Raw genomic sequence first — 15,810 nt, forward strand, 5'->3', positions numbered from 1 at the left:
AATAGAGCTTGACCTTGCTCCGGAGTGGGCAGGGGATTCAGGTGTTCTGAGCGAGCAGAGCTCTGCTCGGCTGTAGTAGAAGTTGCTACTACCAGCGAGGCGATTCGCTCGCTCCGGGTCCTGCGGGGCAGCACGGTTTGGGTAGTCCGTGCAGTAGGTATCCGCGCACTCTTGCGCCCTGCCATTTTTGTGAGATGTCTGAGAACGGCTTTTAGTTCTGAGGTCCCACGGATGGCGCCAATCTGTTAGACCGAAAATCGGTAACAGGTAAGACAGTGACGTAAGAGCTGAGCTGGATGACCAGAGGAGCTGAGTCCTGAGGGACCGGAGTGAAGGAGAGCGAAGTGGCTGAGTCCTGCTATGAGGGCTGAGTCCTGCACAAGGCAAGCGAGGTCAGAAAACCAACCCGGGTTTTACTCCGGACAGGCCCTTCGACACTCAAGTCAGTATGAGCAGGAGTGCAGAGCTAGTCTTAAGAGTTTTGGGTGGAGAGGGTTTTTCATATTACCCATTGGTTTGAGCTTTGAACCCCTATTTATAGGGAAAAACCTGGTGAGGTGTCCAGGACAGGTGTCCTGGACAGGTGGCGGCCTGTGAGAGGCTGGAGTTCACCTACTCCTGGACAGGTGGCGGCCTGTGAGAGGCAGGAGCTCACCTACTCTGGGACAGGTGACGGCCTGTGAGAGGCTGGAGCTCACCTACTCTGGGACAGGTGACGGCCTGTGAGAGGCTGGAGCTCACCTACTCTGGGACAGGTGGCGACCTGTGAGAGGCTGGAGCTTTACACCCCATCAATTTGTTTTTGGATTCTTCAATTTTGAGTACAAAACTGATCACTGGACTCAAAATTACATGATTGTTTTGGCTCTGACTTTGAGAATTGATTGTGAGTCTAAGACTGATTGTTGGACTCAAAATTAAACATAAATTTGAGTCCAAATCAGTTTTGGACTCACAATTGGTTCTCAAAATCTGAAACAAACAAGGCTTTTGGATTTTAAGAATCCATTCGAGTCCAAAACTGATTGTTCGACTCAAAATTTTGTAGCTTTGAGTCCAATAACTAATCTTGGACTCAGAATATTCTCAAAATCCAAAACAAACAAACATGATTTTTTTTTTTGTAGTGCATGGGCTCACCATTACCCAAATTGTCTTTGGTCATTGTCTTCACCATCTTGATTCAATACAGCCAAATAATACAGCATTGCTCTGTGTAAACGCCAAATGAGACTCACCCTCGGTATTCTCGTCATCCAACTGCTAAAAAACATTCCTCCCTTTGGTATAAGTTCCATTAATATTCCTTCTCAGTAAATGAAAGACCGACACGTGTGAGTGGTGCAAAAAAGACAAGCCATACACAAACATAGAGGTGGCCGTATTAAAAAGCTGGCAACAGATCATTCGGGCACCAAAGAAAACCGACCACAACCCATAAGCACCCATATAAATACCGGCTTTCACATAATAATCAAGTAGCTTAGACTACACAAACACAAGAGAGAGAGAGATGGGTTTTTCGAGCTCTGCCGTTATCTTCAGTACTGTTTGTTTTGCCGTTATGATGTTGGCTGTCTCAGCCATGGAAGGAATGAATGGCATGGGCCCTTCTCCGATGGTTTCCGCAGGGATTTCCGTCAGTTTTCCGTCCACGGTGGCCGGAACTATCCTCTTTGTTTTTTCATTTCTTGTGATTGGAGGAAGGATTTGAGCTTTTCATTATCATTTACACAGGGTGTTTGTAATTGTGTCAGTGTTGTTTGTGTTTGCTTGTTTAGTTATTTTGAATCCTTGTTTTTGAGGGAGTTTCGTCTTTATACCTACTGAAGTTGTTACTCTCTCTCTCTTTCCTCTTCTCTTTATTAGTTTAAATGGTTGGGAGCTACTCAGAAATGTTGATCAGTGTCATTATCAAAACAAGGGAGTACATATATGACATTATTTTCCATAGGGTTTTGTTAACAAACCCCACCCCCCCCCCCCGGCATTCCTTAAGGTGCATTGAAAATGTAAATTTCCAATAAATTTACGTAGGGCTTGAGAGTTTTACATAGCTTTTGAGTCTTTTTTTCTCAAACAATGTGTAGATTTACATTTGTAATGCACCTTAACGAGTGCCCGAGTGCCCCAGGGCACTCTGGGGCACTCGTTAACAAAGCCCTTTCCCATAATATATCATTATTTCATATGCACCAACCACGTGAATCTTGAAAGGAAGTGAATGAAGAAGTGAATGAAAAACTTTTTTGAACTTTTAGTTTATATCTCATAACGTCTCGTATCACAAAAAATGAATGAAGAGAAAATGTGTTTTATCCTATAATTTGATGTATATATTAAAAAATATTGTTCAAATGAATATGCTGGCCGGGGATACAAAAAAAGCCTATTGTTGTCAGCCTTACAATTAAATTTTTTGATATATTACATGTTATCCAAAGATTAATGATCAAAACTAGTTATTCATAGATGAGTTTATTATTAAAATATCATAATTTGTTAAAGTCCAAAAGATAAATAATGCCTCTCGGAATTAGTGGTAGTTTTACATGGTATCAGAGCCAAATGTCTCGAGCGCAAACCTCCCGGATAGCAAAAATTCACATGCGATGGTCGGCCCAGAGTGGGACCACATGTGCCACGTGCTTGCCAAGTGGGTCACATGTGCGGCGGAAGGTTAAAGTATAAAAGATAAATAACGCCTTTCTCCAAAAGCTTAACTTTTGAAGTTACTGGTAGTTTCACATAATCCAGTGCAGAGATCACATACGGTGGTGTTAGATGTGAACCACGCGGTGTTAGATGTGAAGGATGATGATCACCTACCAGCGATTATGCACCTTTTAAGACCCTGTTCATTTCAGATTGTGACAGCCAACGGCGAAGGCCCCAACCGATCTTATTGGCCATAATCAGTTGGGGCCCTCGCCATCGGCTGTCCCATGCAATCTGAAACGAACAGGGCATAAGTAATGAAAGTGTAAGTGTTGTGAAATATTTGTAATAAAATTTTACAGGGATTGATGTGTCATAACTCATACGTGTCAAGTAATAATTTACTACAATTGAAGAGTCTAACTGCTGGTTGTCACTATCATCAACATGACCAATCTCAAAGCATGCCGTATGGGGCTAAGCATAATTCACGACTATTGAGGAGTTTAATTGTTTGTTGCCACTAAGCTCAATGCGTGTCATCTGGGTCTACGCATAGCTCATGACCATTTAGGAGTCCAAACATTGGTTGACACGCCACCAAACCTCGAGACCAGAAAATCATCGTGAGGAAAGAAAGTATTTTCACAGGGATTAAGCATTTTACATGGCTTTTGAGTCTTTTTTTTTCGAGTTTTTATATGATGCCCGACTGCCAAGTAGCATAAAAAAGCTACAACCCTTGATATTTGATCTAGCAGCACACTTTTTAAGAGGTTGCTGTTGGATCAAATATCAAAGGTGGTACTTTTGAAGTACCACCGTGACGCTACTTCACGGTCGGGCATCATATAATTTCTCCTTTTTTTCTCAAACAATGTGTAGATTTAACGGTCGGGCACTCGTTAACAAAACCCATATTTGTATTATATTTCTGGTTAAGTTTCCATCTTGTAAAAAATATGAAATATGGATGGTTAGAATATTTCTTGTAAGTTATTCTTTCATGTCGTCTTAGTTTGATTTCATCAATAGTTGAGCACCTAATCGCATCATTTATAACTCCAAGCATTATACATTTTAATATAAGAGTAATGATATGGTAACCGAGTTGGGAACCAAAAACGGAACCGAACGGTTACACTCTCGATTAGCCAGTGGGTCTCCGTTGCAGCACTCTTAGTAATATATTCAGCATAACAATTTTAATTAAATTTTTAATTTTATTTGTTAATCAGTGTATAGTTTCTCCTCTCACATGACCGATATAGATGGATCAATAGAAACAATGAATCATAATGGAGATAGTTCACTACAAGCAATGAATTACAATCTAAATAGATCCGTAGGAGTAAAATCAAGAGGAAAGCCTATGTAAGAGTTTGGAGGACATTAATGAATTTCATAAAATCAAGAGGAAAGCCTATGGAAGAGTTTGGAGGACACTAATGAATTTCATGCAAATCATGGGAGATAAAACAATTAGAGCTATAAAAACCTTGACTGTATGAATTTGAGTGATTTTTTTGTGTTTCAATCCTCAGAAAGGGACAACTCGAGAGACAAAATCATGTCATATGCTATCTCCATTTTTTTATTCTCCTTAACGAAACAAGTGCAAAGTGCCACCGATAAAGGTTAAAGAGGCTCAATCCCCCGTTGGGCTTTTCTCAAAGTGAATATAGATAACAAGCTTTGACCAATGAGCTAGAGGCTCACTTCCCCATTGGGCTTTTCTCTAACTGAATAGAGGATAACAAGCCCATTCAAGGATAAAATAAATCGAGTTTTTATGGTGTCTCTACATTGTAAATAGGCTGTAAACCCCAACAAATCATATCCGCAGTATGATCCTAACCCTCCGATCTCTAGAGCAACTCAAATAAATGAACCCAAGTTTGCTATCCCATGTAGAACAGCGCCCCAATATGTTTGCATGTTTGATGCATTATATTAGGGGGGGGGGGGGGGGGGGGGGGGGGGAGGGATGCCCACTAAACTAGCCAATCATACATGTACAGCCATGCAATGGATTTTGCTAGTCATCGGGGGGCCATGGCCCCCCTCATGCTATATGTGCCTCCGCCTAGCTCATCTTGGTGGTGCCCCAGTAGATTAACGGCCTGGAGCCATGACCAAGAAACCAGGTGATCAGCAGGATCACAACGAGATGGAGCTTTCCCCTTGCTCGAAACACGTCCCATAACACAAATCTTTGTTTGGATTGCAAGAAAAATATTTATGATGGAAGAAAATTTTCTTGATATATTTTTTTCTTTCCTCGATTTTGTGGGAAATGATATGATTATGGTTAATTTAGAAAGATACCATTATAAATAGAGGAAGTCTAAACTTAAGGGAGCCCTTGCAAAAAAGAGGTGAAAGGGCTCCCCCATTGGCTGCACATCACTATCATGTTTGACACCAATGGGGGAGCCCTTTCACCTCTTTTTTGCAAGGGCTTCCTTCAGTCTAGAATTCCTCTCATATATAAAAGGTCCCCCAATAAAAGTTGAATAGGTTGGTTTGAATTATCTTTTTGGTGTGTAAAAAGCATGACATTTTAGAAATATTTTTCCTTTAAAAAAATTTCCACAAAATTTATGCAATCCAAATAGGGGCCTGCCCAAAACTCCCGGCAGATGACCAGTGACCCGAGGAAATGAAAGAATCGGTTACATTTTTCATATGCTCTCCTCTTATAGGTAGGACTAACAAAATTAAACAGAGTTTTCTTTATTATATCATTTCGCCCCATTTTTTTATTGATTTATTTTTATTTATTTACTCAACTCAACTCAACAAAGCCTTTGTTCCAAACTAGTTGGGGACTGGGGTCGGCTAAATGAATCTTTTAGAGAAAATTCATGAAGAAGGTAAAAGGAATCTACCCGATTCTAATCCTGGTTCTGGTTTGGTTCTTCTATGTGAATCATTTTCTTCCATTCTATCCTATCCAAGGTCATGTTTTCTGTTATGTTCCTAGCTATTAAATCTTTTCTCACTGTTTCTACCCAAGTTGTTTTCGGTCTGCCCCTACCTCTCTCTCTCTCTCTCTCTCTCTCTCTCTCTCTCTCTTTTAAATGGTTTTAAAAAAGCAAACCTCTTTTTACTCCATCAATTTGGCACGAGTCGCCTCTTATCACCGGAGCATCCTATTTTTACTCTTACGTTGGATATGTCCAAACCATCTTAAGCGGCGCTCTCTCATCTTCTCCTCAATTGGTGCCACCCCCACCTTTTTACGAATGTCTTCATTTTTAATTCTATCTAACCTTGTGTGGCCGCACATCCATCTAAGCATTCGCATCTCTGGTACACTCATCTTATGCACATGCTGCTTCTTGGTGGCCCAACATTCCGAGCTGTACAACATGGCTGGCCTCACAGCTGTCTTATAAAACTTTCCCTTCAACTTGGTAGAGATTTTACTGTCACACATAACTCCTGAGGCAAGTTTCCACTTCAACCAACCTGCTCTTATTCTATAGTTAACATTCTCTTCAATCTCTCATTCTTTATGAATAGATTCATTTCATTTATTCTTTATTATTATTTCAATTGAAGTTGCCAATCCAATAAAATACTTATTAATATGAGGTCCCGGGTCTCATGCCAATTGCGAAATAATTTCTTAGATGTATTACCGTATCCCTAAGGGTTGGGCCCACTGTTTATAGGTCAGTGGAATCTTTATGCCCAAAACCTAGATTCCAGTAGTCATTTATTTGGTACCTCCCAAAGAGCAGGAACTGCCATTCTAATCCTTCTCAGGGGATTCCATCCACAAACACAAAGTTTATGGTTGATCGATATTGCTCATCATCATTTAGCTACTGCATTTCTTTTTCTCGTGTTGCTGGTTATATGTATAGAACTAACTTCGGGATTGGGCACAATATGAAAGATCTTTTAGAGGCACATACTCTTCCTGAGGTCGATTGGGCCGTGGGCATAAGGGTCTCTATGACACAATCAATAATTCGATTCATTTTCAATCGGGTCTTGCTTTAACCTTTTTAAGGGGTTATTACTTCATTGGTAGCTCAACAAATGTACTCTTTACCTGGTTACGTGGCGGAAAGGGATTTTGCTTGATATAACAGCTGTCAGATGAATTAAATGACTAAGACAATCAGCCTAAAAGTCAACATTTGTGGCTGCTCTCACGTGCAAAAAGCAGCTGCGAAATGGCTTTATGTGAAATTGCCTAGCAAGTCCTTTTCGAAAATTTCCAACCGTCTTTGCATAATCCTTACTATTCTAAAAGCCTAAACCTTTGAAATTTCGTCAACCATCTGTTGCAGAAATTCCTTACCCTTGCTTCAAAAAATCTTCCCATTAAGTCTCATTACTTCAGGGTATGTTGGTCATTCCACATGATTTGCTTTTTGCCACCACCTGTCCCTCAAACCCATCAGATAACCCACGCGTCGGTTATCTTTGAATTGGATTAGCTACTCCCACCACCCGTCCCTTAACAAATTTGAATCTCGCATGTGTCACCACATATAACCCACGCGTCATTTCCAGCCAAAATCCTTTCCTTTTTATGCCTTCTCTTTCACACAAAAAACCTCTTTCCGTCTTCTCTCCCAGAGCAAGCAAAACCCTTCTTCTGGTCACTTTTGCTGGAGTGTTTATTTTCTATTTCTTTTTTCATTTACAGATTGTCCCACATCTTCTTCTCCTTGGGCATTTATCTCTTTTGTTTTGTACATTTTTCTTCTGATTGGGATTACTTGGACAACAACACATACAGAAATTAAGGACAAGGTATACATTTTTCTTTAATAGAAATGATTTTCCAACTTTTGAATTATCAAGTGAAGTTCTCTGCCCCAGACCTCCTCCTTGATTTTTTCCTTCCATTACATTCCTACTTTAATCGAGCCCATAGATGCTCTCGACCCCTTTCTTGTTTTTTTTTAAAATTATTTATAAGAATCTGATAGATATAGTATCCACTCTTTTTTGTTAGTGATTCACAAATATTCCTTCAGTGTATGCTGTGTGATTTCTTCAACTCGCTCTTCCATTTGCATTTGGTTTTCTTTTGTTCCTTGATTTCTGATCATCCTTCGAAAATTGCAGGCATTTTTATTCCATTATTTTCAGAGCCCAGATGGATATGCAAAGTAGCCTTTGCAGCAGGGGATTCGACACTGACATTTTGGAATTAGAACACCTGAGGTAGTCCCTGGCCACCAAGTCTGTCACCGTTTGCAGACTCAAACCACATCAGATGAAGGGTTTAAGCGATGGCCTTTTGAAAACTTAAATCATATCAAATGACAGATGGGTTTTGTTTGTTGGGTCTGGGAGAATTTTCAAGGTATAATTTCCTTTTCTTTTTAACCATGTTCTCCCCATTGTGGGAACCTCTGTCATTCATGTAAAGTATTTTTCTGTATTTTTATAAAGTATTCCCTTCAAAAACATGTAAAGTTTGTTAAATTCTCTCCAATAAATAATTCATGTTTATGCATTTATTAAAACATGGTAGTGCCAAAATCAGTAGACTAAATAAAAAAGGGGGGAAACGTTATTTCCCTATATGCACTTCAGTTGTATAGATTAATGTTTGTAGCCATAATCTTTATGTTAGATCTTTGTGCATATGAAGATCTATAAAACATGTCTAAAAACCGGATTGTTCTAGATTTCTCTACATATTTGGAAATAATATTTCCAGTTGTATATCCTAACTATGCCGACATTGAGGCGACAATTGGTTTGGTTTTAAAGCTTTAGTTTTGTTTTATAGTGGGCAAGTTTAAAAGTCCCTGATACATGTTCTATTCTCGTTCAGAAATGTCATCTGGTGGTTTTCTGAATGTTGAATTATCAAGGAAGACATCATTTTTTGACCTGAAATTGTGGGCTGTTAGTGCATTTGAGTATGAGCAAATGAAGTGATGTTAATAATATCAACCAATGCAGCTCGGTTTATCAGCATGACAAAGCGGGGATCATCTTCTTCATATGGACTTGTATTAGTCACCTTTGATTGGTCTGCCTGAATTCTCACATCTTGGATGGGGTCACTGGTTTACTTTGAGGGATCTTGAGTTCGTGACTAATCGTTTCTCGAAGGAGAATTTCCTTGGGGAGGGTGGGTATGGAATAGTTTATAAGGGGTGGCTGATTAACGAAACTGAAGTGGCAGTAAAAAAGCTGCTCAATAATCTGTAAGTTCTATGCCAACCTCGAATCACTTTACTTTCTAATTGATCATAACAGGGATAATTTGAATGCTTCATACAATTTGAAAATATTTGGTTCTCCTTTGATGTTTGAACTGTATTTTCATATGTTTCTTGTGAGAATTGGCTGGAAAGGAATTTAGAGCCGAAGTAGAAGCTTTCACAAGGATTGATTACTGCCTTTTTTAGTCCAATTGTTGGCGTTTATGATGATGAATTTGATACTATTGGATGCTCGTTTATGAGTTTGTGAACAATGGGAACTTTATGATTAGTTTAGGAGTGCCACTTTTTTTAATCAAAATTTGTTAGATTGAGTGTAATCCTTGATTGATTGCTAACTTTCTTCTTGCTCAATCTTCTAGGAAGTCATGCCCATTAAGCGATGGTGGGAAGAGCAAAGGTTCTTGTAGGTACTATTTCGCTAAATCTTTTATAATATAATGATTATAAATTTTTATAACATATTTTGATATTGATATATATGTCATTTGTCAGTTTTTCCAGTTTTATTGTCTTTGTCAACAATCCAAAGTGGGCATTTCTGTTAAGTCAATACAAACTTAGGTGCTACGTGGTGCACTACAGATTTGGAAAGCATATAATTGTTCCAAATGTTGCATATCTCAGATAAATAGATTTCTCCAAATGTCCATGAATATGATTGTACATGGAAATTTCATATCCCGGAGTCATTTCCTCGAATATGATTGTACATTGAAATTTCTGGGGCAATCCTTTAATTTCAATGCGTGCTTATCTTTGAAGCCATTGTGAGAAAACTCTTAGATCTGTGTTCATTTTTATTATTTCCAGCCCATCTCATATGTGTTCTTCTCATGTCAAGTAAGATACAATTACAATCACAAGGAATATATTTGCGGGTGAACATGCACAAGAGCTTCAACTTCTAATGCTCTTTAACAAAATAATATAAAAAATAATATAAACTTCTTTTGTAGTCTACATTCAGTTGATTCTGCTTTTGGTTCATTGTCCATGCATATGGGGATTTCAAATGTGGTCTTCTTTGCTGGTACTCCGTCATGCAGTCACAAGTTACTGAGAGGAAGCCCTTTGACATGAATCACACAGGTACTGGGCCATCTATTCAGAATAGAACTGCTTCTTTCTCTAGCAATGAGCCTGTAGACCTGCATGATCTTCCTCGCAAGCATTGCACCACAAGGGAAGGGGGAGCATTGCACACATTGATGATTTTAAGTACTTAAGCTTGCTAATCCATTGATTTTTTACTGTTTATGAATTCTATTCATGGCAAAGCTCTGCTTGGAATTTCCTTGCTTCTCATTTCTTTAGTTGCAAAATATTTCGAGTAATTAAAAATTCTTGAAGAAAAATTATGTTTGTTTTGTGTTTATATGATTCCTTTTTTGGAAAATGGGTCTTTTAATTTTTGTGGTCTTGTGTATTTTTCATGGTTAGTAGGATCGCAAGAGTAGTTTGGGCTTCCACAAATGACACTGAGAGTTTGAGACATGCAAATGGAGAATCCACTTATTTTAGACAACATATTGACAACCAAGTCCACTTCTCTTCCCTTCAACAAGATAGCTGGGTTTTTATGAACATAATTCATAGATGAAATTGGGAGACAAATTGTTCGTGTTAACCAAGTGGTAAAGGCTTTCTGCACATTAAATAGACCAATACTTTCCTTCAACAATATTTCCAAAAAGAGTTTTTTACATCATTAAATAGATCAGTACATTCCTTCCGGACTGTAGCCGGATCATGGTTTATGGCCTTCCTGTGAGATCTTCTATTGTTAAGCCTGAATGGTTTATTCCTGAATGGCTCTTTATTGTTTTCTTATGTATGTTATGTTTAATTGTGTTAAGACCCTTTATGTGATTTAACTGGTCGGCACTTTTACTCATTGTTCAGAAACCAGTCAATGTAATCACGTTGTATTTTGTATCTTTGTGTCAAACTTCACCTTATTTTAAAATGATATACGATGCATTGCATATGATCTTTTCTATTCCTTATCTACAACACTAAATCAAGTGATTTTTTAGGACTACTGGCTCAAATTTGTTTAGGTTCTATTTCTATAGATTTTGGGAATCCTTTACCAAGTTCTTTTTGCTAGATAAACTCTCACATGTAGCACATTAGAGGTATGCAAGGCTGCCAATAGTTATCCCAATATATGGAGGACTCTACATTGATCAACAGGCCTTAAAACTGGCTGATTTTTTTTAATGATTTCCGGATCTATGTTACCATCATTGTAACTAAGTTTTGCAATGTTTGTTTTATGAATCTGAGAGGGAAGTTGATGAGTCTGTGCATAATCTTGTACTACCCAATCAATTGTTTGCCAATGCAGTGGATGCTAGGCAGGTTGTCACTTTTGCTTTTACTTGGTGGCCGCTGATGATGGGTTTGTCAGACCAAAAATCAGGATAGGGGCAATAGCTAGATGTATGCTCCTTCTTTTCCTGCTTTCTTTTATGACATGCCATGGATCCTATGTCCTAGGTTGAAAAGGAGTTGCCAATTTGCATGCAGCAACACATATCGTGTGTGATCTATGCAACATAATAGAGGACTATTGTTATTTGCTTATGCAAATATGTGAAATTCATATATAAAATAGGTGTATGTAGATCTGGATATGCACTTAATTTTCAGCAGAATGTGCCTTCTCATTTAGTTTATGTTTTATATTTTGATTGTTGAATCCAAAAAGAGTTACTTTCTAAATAATTTATGCATTTCTTTTTTTGTCTTTGTTCTTCAATTTCTCATGTCGAAAAGGCAGAGAATGCTTCAAGAATGTTGTCATTTTTTAGTTCTATTAGATAACTACTCCTATTTAGATTTTGTTTTATTGTATCTTCTTCAACATTTAAATTGAATCAGATGTGCCTTTATTTTATGGACTTTAATACCTTATCTTCTTATTTATCGCAGTTTTGAGGTGATTTTTTTTTTTTTTGCAGGAAAAATATTAATCTGCAAGTTGTGTGTATTGTTGGTAACTATGAATACATATGTGATTAGGCCTTCATTATATTTCATTATCATTTAATGTGGTATGTAGGGATAGAAGCCAAACACATTTGCATTAGAAATTATAGCTTCACTTTGCCATCATTGCAAAAGGAAGTATGTAGCTTTTCTCTTGGTTTCAACATTTTCTGTAGGTTGAAGGATCGTCTCTGGCATGACAGCTACAATTAAAGAGAAAGCAACACAACATTACACACATGAGCTTTCACACCCTCTTTTGTATGCTCTACTCTTCTTAAGTCCATGACCTTGTCTTCTTTTGTCTCATTTACTCGTGTTTTGAGGTGATTTTGATTACTATGAAAAAATGTAATGCCCTCTGTAATTCAACGCCTAAACGTAAATTTGAGTCCATCACATGAAACAAACATCTTCAAAGATTATCTAATGGTCTTTATGGAAATAAGCCAATTCTCTCAATTTTTTTAGGTTATTTTTCCAATAAACTTTGGGAAGCCTTTAGAGGTTAGAGTTCCTTTTTTCACTAAAATCACTGATTTTGGGCTATAAAGTCTCTAGATCTATGGGCAGGGAATATGAACAAGGGGTGAACTTCCACATGAAAAGTATATATTTTGGTGAAAACCCGAAACATGGGCCCCTCTTATCAAATTAAAACATTTCATTAGAATTCATTTATTTTAACCAAGAATACAGATTTTGGGCTGCAAGGTCCTTGTAGTTAGACAGGGCATACAAACATGGGTAAACTTGGACGATGGAAAACATGAAACTTGGACATGAACAAGCTTAGACATGAAAAGTATGAAATTTTATGGAATCTTGAAAAAAATGGGTCCCTTTTTTTTTTAAAAGAAAGGGGCGGGCCCAGTGCACGAGGCTCCCACCATTGCGGGTTCTAGGGAGGGCTAGATGTACACAGCCTTACCCCTGCTTTTGCAGAGAGGCTGTTTTCGTGACTCGAACCCATGACCACCAGATCATAATGGAGCAACCTTACTGTTGTGCCAAGGCTCGCCCTCTTATTAAATGAAATTTTTTTATCAGAGTTCCTTTATTTTCTACCGAAAAAATACAAGTGTTAGACTACAAAATCTCTATAGTGAGGTGTTAGGAAGGGGATATAAACAAGGGGTGAACTTGGACAATAGAGTCATGGTCCCTTTTCTTAAATTAAAACATTTCAATAGAGTTCCTTTATTTTCTACCAAAAAATACATATCTTGGGCTGCAACGATGTGCGTTTGTCCTCCAAGAATTGCATTCTTTTGTTGCCTGCACCCACAATCCAACTTGATTTCACCCACCCAAACTAGCCCTAAGATTCTATCTATGATTGCATTTTCCTCTTGTTAAAGTTGCAGGTTCTCCTTGTTGTGTTCACTTTCTTGGTTTGGTTTAGTCATGGCTTTTGTTCATATTTTTTCTTAGAAATGCTAGATCTGGTTTGAAATTGGTACGTTTATCACTTGGGATGTTGATTACTAGATTTTCTACTCAACGATTCTGATAGATTACTGGTATTATTTTTTTCTTTTATTTCCGGTTCTGGTAGGCATGAACTAAATTGCTGTCATATTTTATGATTTCCTTACGAACATGGCCAGGCCAACAATTCAACACAGATAAAATTCTTTGGGAGTATTCTAATTGTACATCCATATTCTTGGTTGGCTAAAATTTGTGTACACCCTCATGTTTGTGGGGGATATGTTTGCTTTGGATTGGCCCGAGAATGTTCGTGAGGGCACAGAAAATTGAGGCATTGGCTTCGGAAGTAAATAACATTCTTTGTTCCGAGACAATCAAATGAGGGATTAGTTCCAAGTTTAAACTAATGTAGTTGAACCTGAATTTATATTAACCTTAATGTGACGGATAGAGTTCGATTAAAGATGCTAGATGTATGGTCTATGCAAGTGGTGTGAAACATTAATGCACACGGTTTTCAGCTATGTGATATACATAGTATTAATTATCCTTCAAAATGTACCATTCAAAAAAAAAAACCTTCAAAATGCATGATGCCCCTTGTTATAAATGCAGACCTTTGTTACCACTTGGAGGGCCATGGATGATGGGTTTGGCAGACCAAAATCAGGATAGGGGAATTAGCTGTAACATGCATGTATATGCACACATTTTTCAACTAAAGTTCACACATGTAGGGTAGCTAAACTCTGACATACGGTGTGTTACATTGGATGGTGGGTCAAAGCCAAGAGAAATGGCTTTGACTTTTAGTTCCTATTTTACTCTATTCACTCTTTTCTAGCAGAAATCTTCACTCCTTGTATCCGGGGTATCTGTTCTTTTTTTAATCTATTCAAGCTTGGAGAGGGTGGATTTGGGCTTGTTTACAAGGTAATTTTTCATCTTATAATCCACATATTATTATTGCATCATGAATTTTGGTTGACAATATATAGGGAAAACTAGCACATTGCCAACAAATAGTAATGAAGAGGCTTTCTAAGGTAATTCCCAACAGGGCCCAAACAAGTTCATGAAGGGGCCCAAGCAATACACGAATCTTGTTTGGCTTCTTGGTTGGTGTATACAGAGGGAAGCGCCGATGTTGATCTATGAGTACATGCAGAACTGAAGTCTCGATCCATAATTTTTGGTTTAGCCCTAAGTCTTTCATAGTTTCACTTTAACGGAATTGCATTCCTTATATATCTCTTTCTAGATTGTGTGCAAATAAAGGGTTTTGCATAATCATTAGCAGAGTTTTTTCTAAGAGACTTGTGAGACATGATGTTTGGGTTAATTGCATGATATAAGCATGATTGGAGTGGTTAAAATTGTGGGCTCTATCATGAAGATGAAATAGCACATAAACTACACATCATATGATCCAAACCATTCCAATTAGAGACATGAAGTACAAGTGTGCTGTAAAATTTCTTATTGTATGAGCTTCCCTCAACTATTATGGGCCATTGTCCGAGCCTCTGAGGTAAGTAGGTAACTCAAGCATTATCTGCTCGAGAAAGAGAGCCAGTGAAGAAGAGCATTGGGTGCCGGGCAGACCCAGGTTCTATTAGGAATTTTTTCATGTAAGCCGAAGAAAGAAATTGAATAAGATTGTGTTTTTTTCTTCTTCCACACAGCTTTATTTCGTCTGTCTTGGTTGGTTGGAATTTGATTTGGATGATGTTTTAATGACAACATGCCTTTTCATTCATCTTTTTTGGGTTTTCTTTTGAGGAAGTTTGCATGTTTTCGAAAAAAAAATTGATAAATACCAAATTGTGTTGTAAATGCCTTCGTCCCACGTGCGTGGCACGTGCACTTTTACTAGTAAGAATATAAACAACTTAGACCTTAAATTTAGGTGAATGCCCCGTCCATCTAATTGTGGGAAAAAAAAATCGTGGAAAAAAATCCCTTTAGAAGCGTTTTGAACGATGATAAATTCACACCCCATGTAGGATAATTCACACCCCTGATAAAGGAGGGTATGCGGCAGACTTTATTGCTTTTTAACATCTACAGTGGAGGCGAATTTATCAGTGCCCATTGTTTTTCTTGCAATCCAAACAGGCACTTTCGAGTCTCATTGGAACTCCGAAGTTTCAACCCTAGCTACGCATTTCTGCATCTAGTTTTCACACACTGCAAAACCACTGCTCTGGTTCTAGAAAGGTCAAAAAACAAAAAGAACATGGAGAGAGATGGGATCTTAGGGAGCCCTAGAGGCGAAAAAGCTCACGCAGATGCTTACAGAAGGTGGTTGAAGAGACGGGAACGGTGGATCGTCGTTCTCGGCATAGTCCTTCACGCAGTGTACATGCTCAGTATATTCGATATATACTTCAAAACCCCAATCGTTCATGGCATGGATCTCGTCACTCCTCGATTCTCTGCCCCTGCTAAACGTCTCGTCCTTCTCATAGGTAAGATTTACATATATATCAAAATCTCCCTCACCTGTTTG

The 15,810-nt window shown here is 38.2% G+C and overlaps 1 protein-coding gene across 1 annotated transcript in view; it reads left to right on the top strand.

Annotated features, from left to right (window-relative positions):
- Window positions 1–7,163: 7,163 nt before the first annotated feature.
- Window positions 7,164–15,810, top strand: part of LOC143856506 (sulfatase and phosphatidylinositolglycan class N domain-containing protein) — a 39,090-nt gene continuing 30,443 nt past the window's right edge. Inside the window, exons 1-7 of the mRNA XM_077366745.1 lie at window positions 7,164–7,434; window positions 7,753–7,993; window positions 8,471–8,849; window positions 9,230–9,277; window positions 9,917–10,088; window positions 10,314–11,315; window positions 11,837–15,769. Coding sequence (XP_077222860.1) covers window positions 15,334–15,769 — 436 coding nt within the window. The 5' untranslated portion in view covers window positions 7,164–7,434; window positions 7,753–7,993; window positions 8,471–8,849; ... (2 more) ...; window positions 10,314–11,315; window positions 11,837–15,333. The remainder of the gene's footprint in view (window positions 7,435–7,752; window positions 7,994–8,470; window positions 8,850–9,229; window positions 9,278–9,916; window positions 10,089–10,313; window positions 11,316–11,836; window positions 15,770–15,810) is intronic.

The sequence above is a fragment of the Tasmannia lanceolata genome, unplaced genomic scaffold (assembly GCF_043159265.1).
Source record: "Tasmannia lanceolata isolate RefF3 unplaced genomic scaffold, GAP_Taslan_0.1 ptg000023l, whole genome shotgun sequence".
Taxonomy (NCBI): domain Eukaryota; kingdom Viridiplantae; phylum Streptophyta; class Magnoliopsida; order Canellales; family Winteraceae; genus Tasmannia; species Tasmannia lanceolata.